Genomic DNA, 15,401 nt, shown 5'->3' with positions numbered 1-15,401 from the left:
TGAAACTTCTAAGTGGTTAAAAAAAATCTTTTGACTAAATAATGTCAAAAGTAGCTTTTCTTGCTGTTTCCAATCTGCCCTGGTGCTTCTTGGCTGCGTGTAGACATCAGATTACTGTCTTTCTTATTGCTCAAATGAGAACCCTAGAGCTGTGGTTCTCAACCCCTTATCACACCTCTAGCTCCAAAAATATTTACATTACAACTCATAACAGCAAAATTATAGCTATGAAATAGCAATGAAAGTAGATTGTGGTTGGGGGATCGTGACAATTTTAGGAAACGTATTAAAGGGTCGCAGCATTAGGAAGATTGAGAACCACTGCCCTATTTTTTTCAGAAGAGCCACTTGCTGCAAACATTTGATAAAAGCTAAACAACAAAGAATGAAGCTCCATAAAAACCCATTCCTAAATGGGAATTGAATGAAAAAGGTAGCAAACATAACTGCGACTAGTTTTTGTGGAGGAGAAAGTTTATTATAAACCTATGGGAAGAGCATGGCCAGAGGCAGGGACACTGGGAGAGTCCAGAGTGGACATGACCCTGAGCTTTGTGGGGGCAGGGGACCCAGGTGCAGCATCCTGGAGGTCCAAAGGTACAAAGAGAGGGCAAGCAAAATGATTGGATTATGTGGAGGAGCAGCCCTGTCCCTGGGCTAGAGAGTTCAGGATGGGGGTGGGGGCATGCCCACTAGGAGGACCTTGTAACTAGTGGGGTCGGAGGGATGTTTGGAAGAGCACCTCAGCCCTTTGTCTGGGGTTTGAGACCAAACAGGAATGTACTGAATGAGTTAAGAATTATTGTAATGTGTGCTGTTTAATATTGGGCCACCTAGAAATATCTTTTAAAATTGACTTATATTTTATATTTTATTTATTACTTCAGACACATTTTATATTTTATTTATGTATTATTTAGAGACAGTATTTCTCTGGATAGCTCTGGCTGTCCTGGAACTCACTGTGTAGACCAGACTAGCCTGAAACTCAGTGATCCACCTGCCTCTGCCTCCCAAGGGCTGGGACTAAAGGTGTGTGGCTGCACCACCAATTTCTGGCTTTATATTTTAAATATACAGTGATTTGAGCATTACTTCTTTTCATCTGTGTGTGTGTGCACTCAACCACACAGCTCTGCCCTGTTGGTGTGTAAGACCAGAGTTTAACATCAGATGTCTTCCTTAGTTATTTTTCGGTTTTATTTATTTATTTATTTTTTTATTTTGAGGCAGAAGTGCTCACTGAACCTGGAGCTTGGTGTTGGAGTTAATCAGGCTAGCCAGTCAGGCCCTGGGATCAGCTGTCTCCTTCCCAAGTGCTGGGGTTACAGGCACACATGACCATGTCTAGCTTTTCTGTGGATGTAGAGTGTCTGAATCCAGGCCCTCATGTATGCACAGTAAACACCTTCCCCACTGAGCCTTTCTCCCAGCCCTGAACATCGCCCTTTTACTAGTAACTAGACAAAACAAACAATAAAAGTCCATGTGGACAAAGAACCAGCATGTTTGAAATAACTGCTTAGAGCAGCTTTTGTTTTTTGAGACTCAGTTTCTCTGTGTGTAGTTCTGGTTGTCCTGGAACTAACTCCCTTTGTGGACCAGGTGGCCTCAAACATAGAGATCCACCTGCTTCTGCAGGGATTAAAGGTGTGTGCCACCACCACCCAGCCAAGCAGCATTTACTTTTAGAACTTCAATTACTGATAGAAAACCTAGTTTGGAATGCTCATGTTAATAGGTATGTGTATGTCTGTAAAGTTCACTTTGCTTTGGCAGACAGTGGGGAAGAACCACTTTAGGCTATGGGAGGTATGCTGAGAGTGGTGTCTGACGGGGCTGGCTAGCCATCTGAGTACTCAGAGGTAGAGAAGAAGGCCTTTATTTGGTTGCCAGGTGATACATACCTGAAATGGACCATGAACTGCCAAAGGAGACTAAAAGCTTAATTTGAGGGACTCTAGGGCAGACCGACTGTTGTGGATGACTGCTAGCCCTGGAGCCACCTTAATACCATTTTTCTCTGGTGACTGATACTCAAACTATCAACACACCTACCTACCTTATCGTTCCTCCTGGGACTGTCTGTGGGTTCACCATATCCTATTGGCATCACATGCAAGTCAGACTAACTGAGTCCTTTATCACCACTTTCAGAGTATTCTAAAGCATCCCATCGGGGCTGTTTTCAAAGCCATTTTCCCAGGCTTCCCCTACCCTAATCCATCTTTCTTCCTATGTCTTAAAAGCTGCCTTTCTTTTTAAAAAAATACTTCTTTCAACAACTTCCTTCCTTCCTTCTTTTCAGATCACTTTCTTACTCAGAAAAGTATAAGCCTCTAATTGTTATCACCTTGAAGACAGGCTTAGACATCATTGGTGAAAGAGTAAGGAGGAAGTTTAGAAGAAGGTTATTTAACAGGGCGATGCATTTTTTGAGCAGAGACCTTGAAATCTGAAATTTGTCTTACCTATTCTGTGGCAGACAGAAACTAAAAACAAAGACATACCCAGGGCAGGAGAGCTCAGGCAGGAGTCAGAGTTTCTGTCCTTCATTTTGTCCCCAGTGTCTCAGAGCTCTTTGCTGCAGATCTGCCCGTCTTTCCTGAAGACACTCTTGCCCTTGAGCTTGTCTTTCCTCATCAGCCTCTCAGGTGTCCTTTCAAGTCACAGGCTCTACTTCCTTGTAATTCTTACTTTGTTTCCTGGTAAACTTAACCTAGTGCTTGATCATTCTCATGATTTTCCCTCCAAAACTGTGAACTCCTGGGGAGTTGGGTCCCCATGCTCACATCTCCCCCAGCAGATGTGTGCGGAGGACACACATATGTATGAGAAAAGGAGGAAAAAGGAAGCTAAGTCCCTAGGTTCTGTTACCAGCTTAGTTATTAATGGAACACAAGGACCAGGGTTGGAGGAGAGAATATCAACTGTAATTTCTAAGTCTTCTGTGTTTGGAATTCTGTGATTCTAATGGCAAGTAACTAACAGAATATGATGTGGGAGAGTGAGAAAAATTGTAAGTTAATTCTGGGGCTGTGAGCCTCATGAGCCAAGAAGCCATTGCCAGACAAATTCGGAAGGTTGCCAGGTTGGTCAGGGAGTTATGTTAGTGCTTGTCAGTCGGTGAATGCTTGCTGCCACAGGTCTCTAATGACTGTCCTGTAGGCAGTAATAAGCAGCCATCTTCGGGAAGACAGCTGAGGAATGGAAAAGAGATCCAGTTGTCATCACCAGTATAGCAGGCCTGCAGGGTGGGGCTGATCTAGAATGAGGAAAGGGCAGGTTCTGGCTTTTGAAATAAGGGCTGGTATCTCTTAGCACAAGGAAGAGCGAACGTGCAGAGGAGAAGTCAGCAATTTGAAAAGAGTTTGCTTTTAAATGGCACAGAACAGTTAGTGAACTTGATGGAGAATTTCAGCTGCAGCGGGTGAGTCTGAGTGGACCGGCTCTGACCCGCCTCCAAGGGAATGCCCAGTACTGTAGTCAGGGGAGTCCAGGACTGACAGAAATGCTGAGAACTTGGGAACATGCTCTGGAGGGCAACTCTAAATCTGCGCCCATGGCTGATTTACTTCAGGAGGAGGAAGGTTGGCCGTAGAAGATAGTTTGGGGTGAGATTCGACTGGAAGCAGAGTCATCCATACCTTGCTGTTTTCAGGAGAGCCTCTGAATTAGAATGAGTCACCATTGATTGTGCTTTTTTCCAAATACACAATTACCTTTTTAACTTTCATTTTTAAAGAACTTCCTTTGCTTACACCAAGAGTGAACTTGTCACTGGGAGCATTATGATTCTTTCCCTAAGTCTGAAGTTAAATATTGCCTTCTGGGGGTAGACCTGAAATACCAGTGCCAGCTGTGATGCTTCCCTGGGACATTATCTGTTTTCTTTTTGTAAATAACAACACCATTTTATTTTATATTCAATTATGCCCACACCGATAGAAAATGCATTCTTTCTACCCTCTTTACTCTTTTTTAAGCCTGATGAGCACAAATCTGCAAAGGTGTTTGGGAAGAATAGAAGTTGTGTGCGCTGTGTGGAAGGGAGGGCCTCACGAGGCTTCTCTTTTTAGTTCAGGCAGAAATGAGACAGATACCACTTTTATTTTTGTTCATTGGGTTTAAATGTAAGGTAATGAAAGGTATTTCACAAGCTGATGTGTTCCTATTAAATACTGTTCAAGTCTACAATTTCCCCGTGACTCTCTTAATAATTCCAAAAGCCTTCCCTTGGATCATAGCCTGGGGACCCCTGAAAATGTAGCTAATATTTGCCAATTTAGCTGTTCCTCCAAATGCACAGCTCTGTGACAAAATGCTACAAGAAATAATACTCTCCTAGTAAGGAGAAAAAAGGCAGCCTTTTTTTACTCTTAAGTAAAAACTAGTCACAGGCAATGGAGAGGGAGATGCAGTTGATTCCTAGATATTTAAATTTTTAAATTTGTGGCATTCTGTTGAGTGTTTTTTTTTTCAAAGTTCCTCAAATTTTCCTTTCCCTTTTCCCACTCCTTTTAAAAATAGGAAACTATGAATTATTTTGAAAGAATGAATTAGTGTATTTTTCTTGCAGATCATGTCGGTCAGTTTGCAGTCATGAGTGCTACACTGCCCAAATCTACTCTTTGGTTGTATTAACCGTACAAATGGGAGCAGCTCACCAACACTTCTTAATGTGATTACATGTTGAAGTCGGCATGTAATAAAACTGTTTTCTTTCATATTGTGAGATGAAGAAAACACATAGATTTTAGGTTTAATTATTTAGTTCTTTGTCATAGTAACTAAAGTTTATCTGTTTCTCTTTTTTTTGTAGAATTTAATTCCTTTTCGACCTTCAATTCAGTTCCAGGGGCTCCAAGGGGTGAGTACTATCAGTTTAGGAAAACAATCTAATTGTCTGATATACCCAAAGCTTTAAAATTTTCCCATCACTTTACTCTCTGTATAATCTGTATAATCTTGTGAGCTTCATGACTAAATGGGATCTTCCGTCATGTTTAAGGTGCTTGGATTATCTTTATGGAAAACACAATTCAGGGACAGTTATAGGGTTTCTTGCATTTGAACCTTTTCACTGAAGATTAAACATCATGGCTTTATGGAAATATATTGTATTTACCACAACTAAACAATTCTATGCAAGTTAGTACTACAGTTGTTCATATTAATAAAATGTAGCTATGTGCTTAATCTTTTAATGTGACACAGTAGGAAAGTAAATGTATATGTAGAGAATGAGCTTTGCTAATATAGGCAGTTTTGTATGTCTGTCTTATTCTACACTTGGGTAGCTTGGAGGTGGTATGGTACCAAAACCAATCAGCATAATATATAACTTTTAATTAAGTGGACCTATGAATTTTGTGTTTTTAATAGATAGTTAGCTTTATAGGTAAAGTGTTAGTGCTCCTTTTTATGTTTTTAGATTTGTTACTTTATTTATGTGTATGAATGTTTGCTTGTGTTTATGTGCATCACATGCATGCTTGGTGCTCTCAGGGGTGAGAAGAGGATGGCTGGAGTTGCAGATGCTTGTGAGCCACCAGTAGGTGCCTGGCAGCAAGTGCTCTCTCTACTGCTGAGCCGTCTCTTCAGCCCTAGTATTATTTTTACTTGTTGCTATTGATATTTAAGATTAACAAACTAAATAGGTGTTTCTATTCCTATATGCTAGCTATATAGCATGGTCATTTGGATTACCTAGTAGTGGATTTTAGCGCCTCTAGAGAAAAGACAAGCTCAAGGAGAAGGTCATAAGCTTGATCACTGTAAATTACATACTTGTGACTTTTTATAATATCAGAAGTATGAAAATGTGCCTATTTGAATAAACGCAGTCTTTGCAAACCTTATAATTTGAAAATCTCTGGAACCAGATTAATTATATCATTCAGTGTACTACTGAGTCTTTTGTATAATGCTTACTTGAAGGGGATGTTTGTATGGGTGTCAGCTTTGCTTCTATATGACAGCTTTACAATGAAGTCCTTTCTTCCTCCTTAGTAACTAAGTGTGCATGCATGGGCCCTAATTGAAACAAGCATACTGATGCTGTACTTGAGGCTGGGTCAGTGGTTTCTTTAAGGCTTCTGCAGTTCCCTGCAGATTTTAATGGCATCAGTAATATTCGAAGGAAAGCTCCTGGCAAGCCTGAGTCATAGAGCCTGAAGAGCTCCGGCTTCCCAGGAAAGGGGAGAGCAGCACATCAGGTGCAGTTGGAGCTGGCAGGGCCAGTGCTCTCGGCGACCTTTTTTTTTGGTTTTTGAGACAGGGTTTCTCTGTGGTTTTGGAGCCTGTCCTGGAACTAGCTCTTGTAGACCAGGCTGGTCTCGAACTCACAGAGATCCGCCTGCCTCTGCCTCCCGAGTGCTGGTATTAAAGGTGTGCGCCACCACCGCCCGGCCTCCTGATTTTCTCTTTAACTCGGTTGAGATCTCAGACTAAGAAGATGCAAGTAAAGGACATTTTCTTAGGAGGCACCAAGTTAGACAAAGGCTAAATGATAGGGAATAAATCCTTGGGTCTACCAGACTCTGGTTCCAATTCAGACATGCAGTCTTCACAGAGGACTGGGTTTCTACAGTCTACCTCTTACTTACTCTAGAGGGTCCTGGGTACCACAAAGCAGGCAGCTTACAGAAGAGATAGACAGACATTGGGCTTTCTTTTCCAAATACCTTACCCCTCTGCACAGCTATCCTCGAGCCCATGTGTCCAACCCTCTCCCCACTACTTATCTTTGCTTCTACCACTGTGTCCCTTGCCTGAATATACTTTGGCACCAAAGTTAATTTAGTCGTAAAATGACAGATTAACAGATAAGCTTTCAGTTCAGATTATCTTCGGGTAGTGAAAGAGCTTGAACACACTGTAGACTGACTGAGGGTGGGATGTTTGGCTCCACCTTGCTCGCTCTCTGTATCTCATCAATACCCTGTCCCTTTTATTATTCTCCTGGGAACAAAATTATGGACTCAGCATTGTTTTAGAGCTTGCAGCTGCATTCCATCTGCCCTTCCCCCTTCCCTTTGCAGAGCTCTCCCCAGCCCTTTGGGACTTAGTAAAAACAAAGCCTCATTACAGGGGAGAGAGTGGGTTGGCACAGCCCACAGGGAATAAGCAGAGCCATAACTGTGAGGGTCTTCTATACAGTGCTCCTCTGTTTTTATTTAGAGTTCTGATCATTTAACATTGCCTGTGCTGATTGCTTTTAAAATCATTTAGAAGTATGCTTACAGACTTTTCCTATGTGGAAAATATTTAGGGTTTCGAATTGGAAGGTTTAAATTTAGATTTCCCACAAAAGATACTATTCCTTAGTGAGAGATGTTGTCGTTTTCCATCAAGTGTGATTGGAAATGTGCCTTACCTGCCATGATCGTGCCACCTGTAAGCAAATTTGAAGTGTACTGAAACATTGTTCAGTACCCTTTTAAAAGTGAACATATTGTGTTACAGATAGTTCCTGTTCGCCTGATGAAATTCATACTGAGTTTGCATGGATATGCTATTCTCATTGCTAATTACAGGATCTTCCCACTTTGGTAATGTCTATAGAAGGTCAGACTTTTGGTCTTGGCAGTTTGCTTTTAAGCCTATTTGCTTTTCCGTTTGAACATGTTCTGTTAGGTTGATGTTAACTTCTACATAAATACAGACTGAAACATTAAAGTATGGCAGTATGCTGTTAGAGGGTGGAATTCTAAGAGTCATTGATTACTTGGGTTTCACATCTATAGCTGGGCAGTAGCTTTCATAGCAGAAAATGAAGGCTGTGTCTTTCAGAGTCATCTCTATAGGACTTCCCATAGAGGGAAAGGGCACACAGGATGTTAGATGCTCAACTGAGGATGTTTTCTGTTGGGGAGTAGTTGGTTCTGATCTAAGTTCATGAATGTTAGGAACTGAATTCCATCAACTAAAAATATCCTCATTTTTTTCTCGAGTGTGGGTCTAATCCATACCTGGAGTACCTACTTGTAATTTTAAGGTTACTTGAGATTAGAGGATTCAGAGTAGAATGACAACACAGTGTACCAGTTTCCAAAAGCTGCATCTCCAAAGTCGAGTAAGCTTTCTGAAAGCAGCACTCTTCTCTCTTCCTATAAACACTGCAAGTGAAGCAGGTAACTTTTCCAAGGACATCTGTTCCAGCGAAGTGGGAAAACCAACCTGGAGAAGGTTATGGGGATTGGACGTCTAAGAACACGTTTAGTGGAAGTCAGCTATGTAGCAGGTGACAAACTCTTCCCACTGCATTGGAGAGCTCCAAAAGAGTGTTTCTGGGAAGTTCAGTCAGGGTTTAACACAGTCACCTGTTGATAAAATTGACAACACTTATTTCACAAACTAGTGCCTAGTTGACAGTTGGTAGAGTAAGTTATTACTCTGCCTGCTTCTTGATTTTATGGTGTTTTATGTTTTGTTTGTTTGGGTTTCTTAGATGTGGCCTCTCTGTGTTGCCCAGGCTAACCTGGAACTTTTAGTGTAGGTCAGACTGACCTTGAACTTGAAAGAGTCCTCCAACTTCTCCTTACCACCCAGTGCTGGAGTTACAGGCATTCAGCCACCTGCTCAGCTTATCTTTTTGTTTTGTGAGGTCTCCCCAGACTCCCCAGGCTAGCCTTGACCTTGAGATCCTGACTTTCACTTCCAAAACATAAAGCATGCCTAAGCTTTGGGTTAGTGTGAAGGAATATAGAGCTAGGTAAGACATGGTCTTACTCTTAGAGAATTTTAGCTGACAAACACGTGCAGGCTAACACTTAGGAAAGGATTAGTTGTAAAGAAAGGATTTAGCCAGAACCCTCACACAGCACTTCTATAGAAAGAACTATTCTGTAGAGACTGTCAGTAACAAGGCTTTGTTTCTGACTGCTATGAATCAACACTTTAAACAAAGATTTTTGTGGGTTCAGAAATGGTATATATTAGCTATACATGATGCTGTATACCTCGTAATGCCAGCATTTGGGATGCTGAGGCAGGAGAATTTAGAGTTCAAGACCCACGTGAGCGACTCATCAAGGTATTGTATTTAAAAATCTTGGCAATAAACATATAAAATTCTAAAAGCCTGATTAAGAACTGTGTAGTCACACAACATTTTACACACATAAATAGATGTGAGAAATGTGATAATTGGGGTAAAATCTGAAATAGCAAGATTTTCAACAGCAAATAAAGGCCACATTTGCTGGCAGTGGTGCCATTGCAATTGATTTGCTTGTGACTCCAAGGACTGATGTCCAGGGAGTGATTGCCACATGAAAATGAGAAATTATATTTACACTGTCAGGGTATGAGATTGAGGAATCCATTCTGACTCAGTTATTTATCCTGAGATTGCTAACAGGCCTATTTAGTTGCTTACTTTCTGCCTGACCAGTTCCAGAGGCTATAACTGATAGTAGTTTTGCATATGCAATTTTTAGAAACTGTCTTAAAACTGTTGAAAATTTAAAAAAAAATTTTCTATATACTATGTATTTTGTAAACTGAAGGAAACACAGTCACACATCCCTTTTTCAAGACAGAACAAGCCAGCCAAACAAGTTCTAAATGTATGCCTCCTAGAAAGGCACAACGTGACCTCCTGAATGGGTTTAACTGGTGACGTTAAAAATGCTTGGATATCGAAAAAAAAAAAAATGCTTGGATAGTGCTAGGAATTCTTACAGTAGAGTCATTAACTCCAAAGCACAGAGGTTTGGATTTTAAAATTTTTTTTGTTTAAGCTCTGAATTTAGCATAACATTTAGAAATACTTTGCTAATTATTTATTTTACTTTGTAGGGCCTGGGGAGAAGATTGGGTCTAAAAGACTAAATTACACAGCATTTGAAATTAGTAGGCAATTTCAACCCACCCTGAATATGCTTCCCGCAGACAGCCCTTCCCTTCCCGACTTGGTACCTGGAAAGCAAAGATAACTATCAGCTTGGAACAAGCAGCAAAGACAAAAATAAATCCCCAGCACTGCCATTCCTCTTAGATGATATGCTTTCTTTCCCCCTGCTGTTTCTGGTTTGGCTAGCCCGCTAGTTTTGCGCACAATTGTGTCTAATCAGTCTGCACAGAAGTTGCTGCTGAGGACCTGATACTCTTGTCCATGTATGTGACTAATACTAGAAGACCCTTAAAGTTATATTCCCCTAGAATGGTATTTTTTTAACATTTTGGATTTTATAGTGATTTATACATAGAGACATTTATTTTAGTATTTATATTGAATTACATTCTTTACATGGTAACTGTCTAAGGTTAATTATTTAACTTATGCACACAAACATTTTTTAAAAAAATCTCATTTTAGCCAAGAATATGAACTGCCCCTAGACACTCATTATCTCCAATGAATGAAATCATAGTTTGAAGCTATTGTAAATTAACCAGCTTCTCTAATTTTATGTTGCCACTCGTCTCTGCCCTGCTTTTCTTTCTGGATAAGGACTAGCCTCTGGGCTTGCTAAATGAGCAGAGGCAGTAAGCTAAATTCAGTATCTTCACAGCAGTAGTGCGGCTGCTGTCGTAGGCTTGTGAGACACAGAGAGAGTGCCAGGAGTTCAGAATGGCAGAAGTGGGAAGACTGTTCATGTCTTCAGGGCCTTGGAACTATCTGACAGTGTTTTCTGACTATAGCTTTGCAGAGACCTTAGTAAGGGGTACAGTAAGATAGGTCCCCAAAGCACACGTGTGGAGAGGGGTGCTCACCCTGCTCTGCTCTTCACTGATCTGAAGGGTCACAGATACTATAAATGAGTAATTCCAGCCTTCTGTCAGCAACATGCAGGCCCCAGTGTAGCAGTGCGAGCACGCAAACGGGACCTTCAGGTGCGGCTCTCTTGCCTCACTGGAATACATGGAATACATTCTTTGCTGACAAAATTTGTCATTGATAGCATTGAGGTTTGTGTCTTGTTTCCCATTAAACACTAAAATTTATGAAATTGAGTCATCTGTTTCATATACTATCATTTAGATAGTACTCAGTTATTAAAGCTTGGAAAGAGTAATTTTGTCCTTCAGTGGCACTGGTGGTCCTATATATAGTTAATTAAATTGGAACCATTAGCAATATTGAAATAGCAGTTTTGGCCTCTTTCTATGCCCTGTGTGCATGTATGACAAGATTTTAAGAACTGTATTTGAAGAAAAAAATTAATCCAGGAAAATAAAAATAAAACAGTAGTGCCCCAGATCTTACTTGAAACAACATTTTACACGTTAAAGGAAGCTGGGCTTTGGCTCTGGTGTGTGTGCGCTTTCCATTTGAACATGTAAGTCTTGTGAACTAGAATGCATCGTGTTAGCAGCAGCAGCTCGTTTGTTTTGTCATCGTTTGGGGACACCTCGAAGTTTGTAGCTCTCCATCAAATCGTGACTCCTCCCCAGCTTGCTAGACTCTTGGGTTTGGTTCCTCTAACAGTGCAGTGCAAGTGTCTAAGCTATGAGTAAGATTTCATCTTTGGGCTGTTTCCTCATTGTTGCTAAAACTAGACAATTTAAAGAGAAGAAATATCTTCATAATTTTTTGTTACTGCTAAGCAATTTACATATATTATTCTTGTCTAATTGCTACAGCAGTGCTATGGAGACTCTCTCTGATATATGAACTGTTGCTTCAGAGTCGATAGTACTGAAGTGCCAACAGGTGGTACTTGTTCCATTATCTGGTGGAGGAGGCTGCCTTCAGGTGTCGGCATCTGTTCTCATTACTACCTTTCTTTGATAAGTGTTCAATATTTATTTTTATGTTTATTCTCACATTCACACACACATTCTTTGACCGCTGTCCAGCTGTTAAGGAGCAGAGTGGTGGTCAGGAAGACATCAGGGAAACGTTTTTGGAACTGAGTTCAAAGGGCCACCACGAGTTGACTGGTGAGAGGACTTGAGCTTTCACAGCATGAGCAAAGTGGAAACAGGTGTGGCAGGTGGCGCCCCTTCTCAGGGATGGAAGGTTTCGATGTGCAGACCACTGCTACTTGTCTGCACTCTCTTTGGAGGTCTGTGATGAGGTCTGGAAATCTGGACTTTGAAAACCATTCCTCCGGTTTTCTATGATAGCAGGATTCACTATAAGAATATATATGTATGCCAATATATAGACAGAAAGGAGATGATTTATATCTGTCATCTATTTCTGCAGGGAGGAAGCTATATCTGCAGATGATTTTCTTTGGAACATACTTACAAATTATTCACATTAATATTAAACAGTCTGCATGGGTGAAGTCTGTGCTTTGCAAGACAGACCTAAAACCAGATCTCTGACACATAAAATACAGGGTGGCAGTGTACATCTGTGACCCTATCCCTAGAAGGGGGGATGTATGAGGATCTTGGGCTCTCCATGTCCAGCAAATGTCGCTCAGTGAGAGATGCTGTCGCAAAAAAGAAAGAAGGAGGAGGAGGAGGAGGAGGAGGAGGAGGAGGAGGAGGAGGAAGAAAAGAAAAAACGAAAGTGATAGAGATAGAGGAAGATGCCCATGTAGACCTGGCCCCACAGTCAAATATCATATATAGAGCACATAAGCAATCATACACGACACACACATGACCGTGCACCAAGACAAAACAGTTACCTTGAGGCCTTAACACACATGGATGTGCACATTCATGAAGCCGAAACAGAAGTTCCAGTGCATGGGATTTATTTTATCCTAACCTTACCTGCATTGTCCGTGTTTTTTTTTTTATTATATTCTCTCTCACTTAAAAAGAATCCTGTAAGTAAATAAAAAGAGAGTTTTTCTAAGGAGGGTGGGGCTAGAGAGATGGCACCTTAGCTAGGAGCTAACTCTGCTCTTGCAGAGTTTCTGGCATCCACCTGGGGCTGACAACCATCTCTAACACCAGTTCCAGGGGCTGCAATGCCCTCTTCTGAGGCATCAGGCGCACATGTGGTACACAGACATGCATATAAACAGAATACCCACACACTAAATAAATAAATAAATAAAAAGATAGTCTCAGTCCCAGTCCACTGAACTAATGTCATTGCCTTCTAGGAGGTTACACCCAGTGGTTTTCAAACCCTGCAGGAGACCATCATCTGTTTTTTAAGTTTTAGTCTAAGAATCACGGGGTCAGATTGCATTTCAGCATGCTTTGCCAATAGCTGCTGGACAAGATTCCCGGGATTTGGCTGATGAGAGAATAGGTAAATGGGAACAGTGGAGAGGAGAAAGTCAAGGATAGCTCTGTGTTTGTTGCTTGAGTATTCGGTTGAATGGAGAAGTCGTACTCAAAATTGAGGTGGATGAGCTTGGGTCACGCTGTGTAGGAGCTGTTTCTGTCAGCTCTCCCATAACTCTGCCAGCCTTCTGCCAAAATGGAGCTGTCTGGTTGCCATCATCACCAGAAACTTGTACCAAAAGGGTTTTCAAAAGGCAACTCCAAGGTACTTTTTTTTTCTAGTAAAAAGAGAAGGTGGATATAGAAAGAGGGTTCTAAAATGAAGCTGCACTGATGGACTTTTTCAGCTGTGGAGAACATGCCTTTCCTTCAGGGAGCATCACTACTAAGAACAGCAACAGACTAGGGTGTGTACTAACTCAGTGCTGGAATACACAACAGTTAGGCGCATCATTATAGCTCTGCAACACGGGAGTGAAATTGCCAAGAGAGCAGAGGACCACATAGGGTAATGTCACTTTTATCTAACGAGTATAGACAAAAGGTATATCACGTGCTTTTCTTACAATAAAAGTACTAAAAAGCAAACACAGTGATAACAGCAGAAGGCCCAGTACTGGTTACCTTTGGTAGGGAAAGGCAGGCAGAACCTCAGAGGAGACCCAGATTGCTGTAGAATTAAATATGTAAATTAAAGTTTGCCCTTGGGATTACTAACTTAAATGTAATTTGTTATCTTCGTGGGTTAAGTGAAAAAGAAAACCAGAACATACTTCAATAGAGGGCCTCAAAATTTTGTTTACTGTATTTCCTAAATGTACCATAAACAAACACAAAAGAAATTTTCTGAGATGTCAGGCTTAATATGAAAATCTAGGTAAAAGGCTGAATAATAAAGGTTTAACAAAAAGAGAAGAAGCTGCCAAGGAGGATGGAGAAGGCAGCCTTGAGGACTGTCTGTAGTTAGACACAGCTGACATGTGCTCCTCGGCTGCTCGCAGAGCTGCCTTGTCATCTATCAGTGAAGAACGCCTCCTTTCTGTTCCCTTTCCACGCCGAGTTGCTAGCCTTATCAAAGGTGTGGGAGGAGAGGTGTGTGCCTTCTGAGTTAAGGCAGGGGCAGTGGTATTGTGAGGGCCACCGAGGGGTGGGGTGTTCAGCCTAGAAAAGACAGATTAGGGAATAAACTGCAGCATTGGTTAGATTTGCAGAGAGGGTGTGCTAGCAGAGTTAGGCTATCAAACTCAGTTCAGTAGAAAGTGATTAAGAGTTAAATTGGCCTGCTCCATACACCCCCTGAAAGAAGAGCAGTCTCTGAAATATTCCAAAAACTGATAGTCCTGCGTAGTCTTTCAGTGTTGTGTTGGGGATATATCAGAATGGAAACAGAAATTGTAGCCACATTATGAATGCAGTAATACCCGACTAACCAATACTGGGCACATCTGTACAACTCAGGTAGATACTTTTGGTTTTCTCTGTTGATAAGTCTATCTTCAAAGATTGTCAAGGGAGGTTCCATTTCCATCTGACAGTGAGCATGTGCTGACTTGCTTTGCCACAGCTGTCTGAAAGTTCTTTATTTGGCTGTAGAAAAACAGTTCTTGGGATGCTTGCAGTTTTGTTTCCTGTTTTCAGGGAAGGTAGTATACTCTGTGTCTTCCTCAGGGAACTTGAAGAAAATAGACTTGGAAGTCCAAGGTTGATGTTAGAGAAACAGCATTTAACAGTTGAAGACACTTTTTTTAAATGCAGCTTTCAAAATATTTAAGCTGATTGAGTCCTGAAGGGCAAATTTCATAGTGATGGTCTAGAATCTATTTTTATTCATCCTTTTTTGTTTCTGTTTGAGAAAGAAAGCGAATGGACGTGTTAGAACTATAAAGTATAGACAAGAAGGATGGGACAAGAGTCAAAGAAATTAGCTTGGATTTCTCCTAGTCTTTTTATTTTTGTTTTTTTTTTCCATTCTCACATACATGTTTTTAAAAGTTGCAGAGCCACGTGGATGTGGTGGTGGATGTCTGTAATCCTAGAACTTGGGGTTGGTGGCAGGAAGATATGGAGTTCATGACCAACCTCACCTACATAGTGAATTTGAGACTAGACTGAGCTACATGAGACCTCATCTTAAAAAGCAAAACACACACAAAAAAAATCTAGTAAATAAAATTTTAAATTTTCATAGGCAGTATATTTATTGATTACTTTTTAAATATTTTATTTTTAAAGCTATATTAGGAGCATTTTTC

At 40.9% G+C, this 15,401-nt stretch overlaps 1 protein-coding gene across 1 annotated transcript in view; it reads left to right on the top strand.

Moving 5' to 3' along the window:
- Positions 1-15,401, top strand: part of Ell2 (elongation factor for RNA polymerase II 2) — a 63,519-nt gene that overhangs the window by 11,642 nt on the left and 36,476 nt on the right. Inside the window, exon 2 of the mRNA XM_041663518.1 lies at positions 4,823-4,870. Coding sequence (XP_041519452.1) covers positions 4,823-4,870 — 48 coding nt within the window. The remainder of the gene's footprint in view (positions 1-4,822; positions 4,871-15,401) is intronic.

The sequence above is a fragment of the Microtus oregoni genome, unplaced genomic scaffold, assembly GCF_018167655.1.
Source record: "Microtus oregoni isolate MIOR12 unplaced genomic scaffold, Mior012 000014F_ref0000157, whole genome shotgun sequence".
In the NCBI taxonomy this organism is placed as follows: domain Eukaryota; kingdom Metazoa; phylum Chordata; class Mammalia; order Rodentia; family Cricetidae; genus Microtus; species Microtus oregoni.
This window is presented reverse-complemented; position numbering and strand designations above follow the sequence as displayed.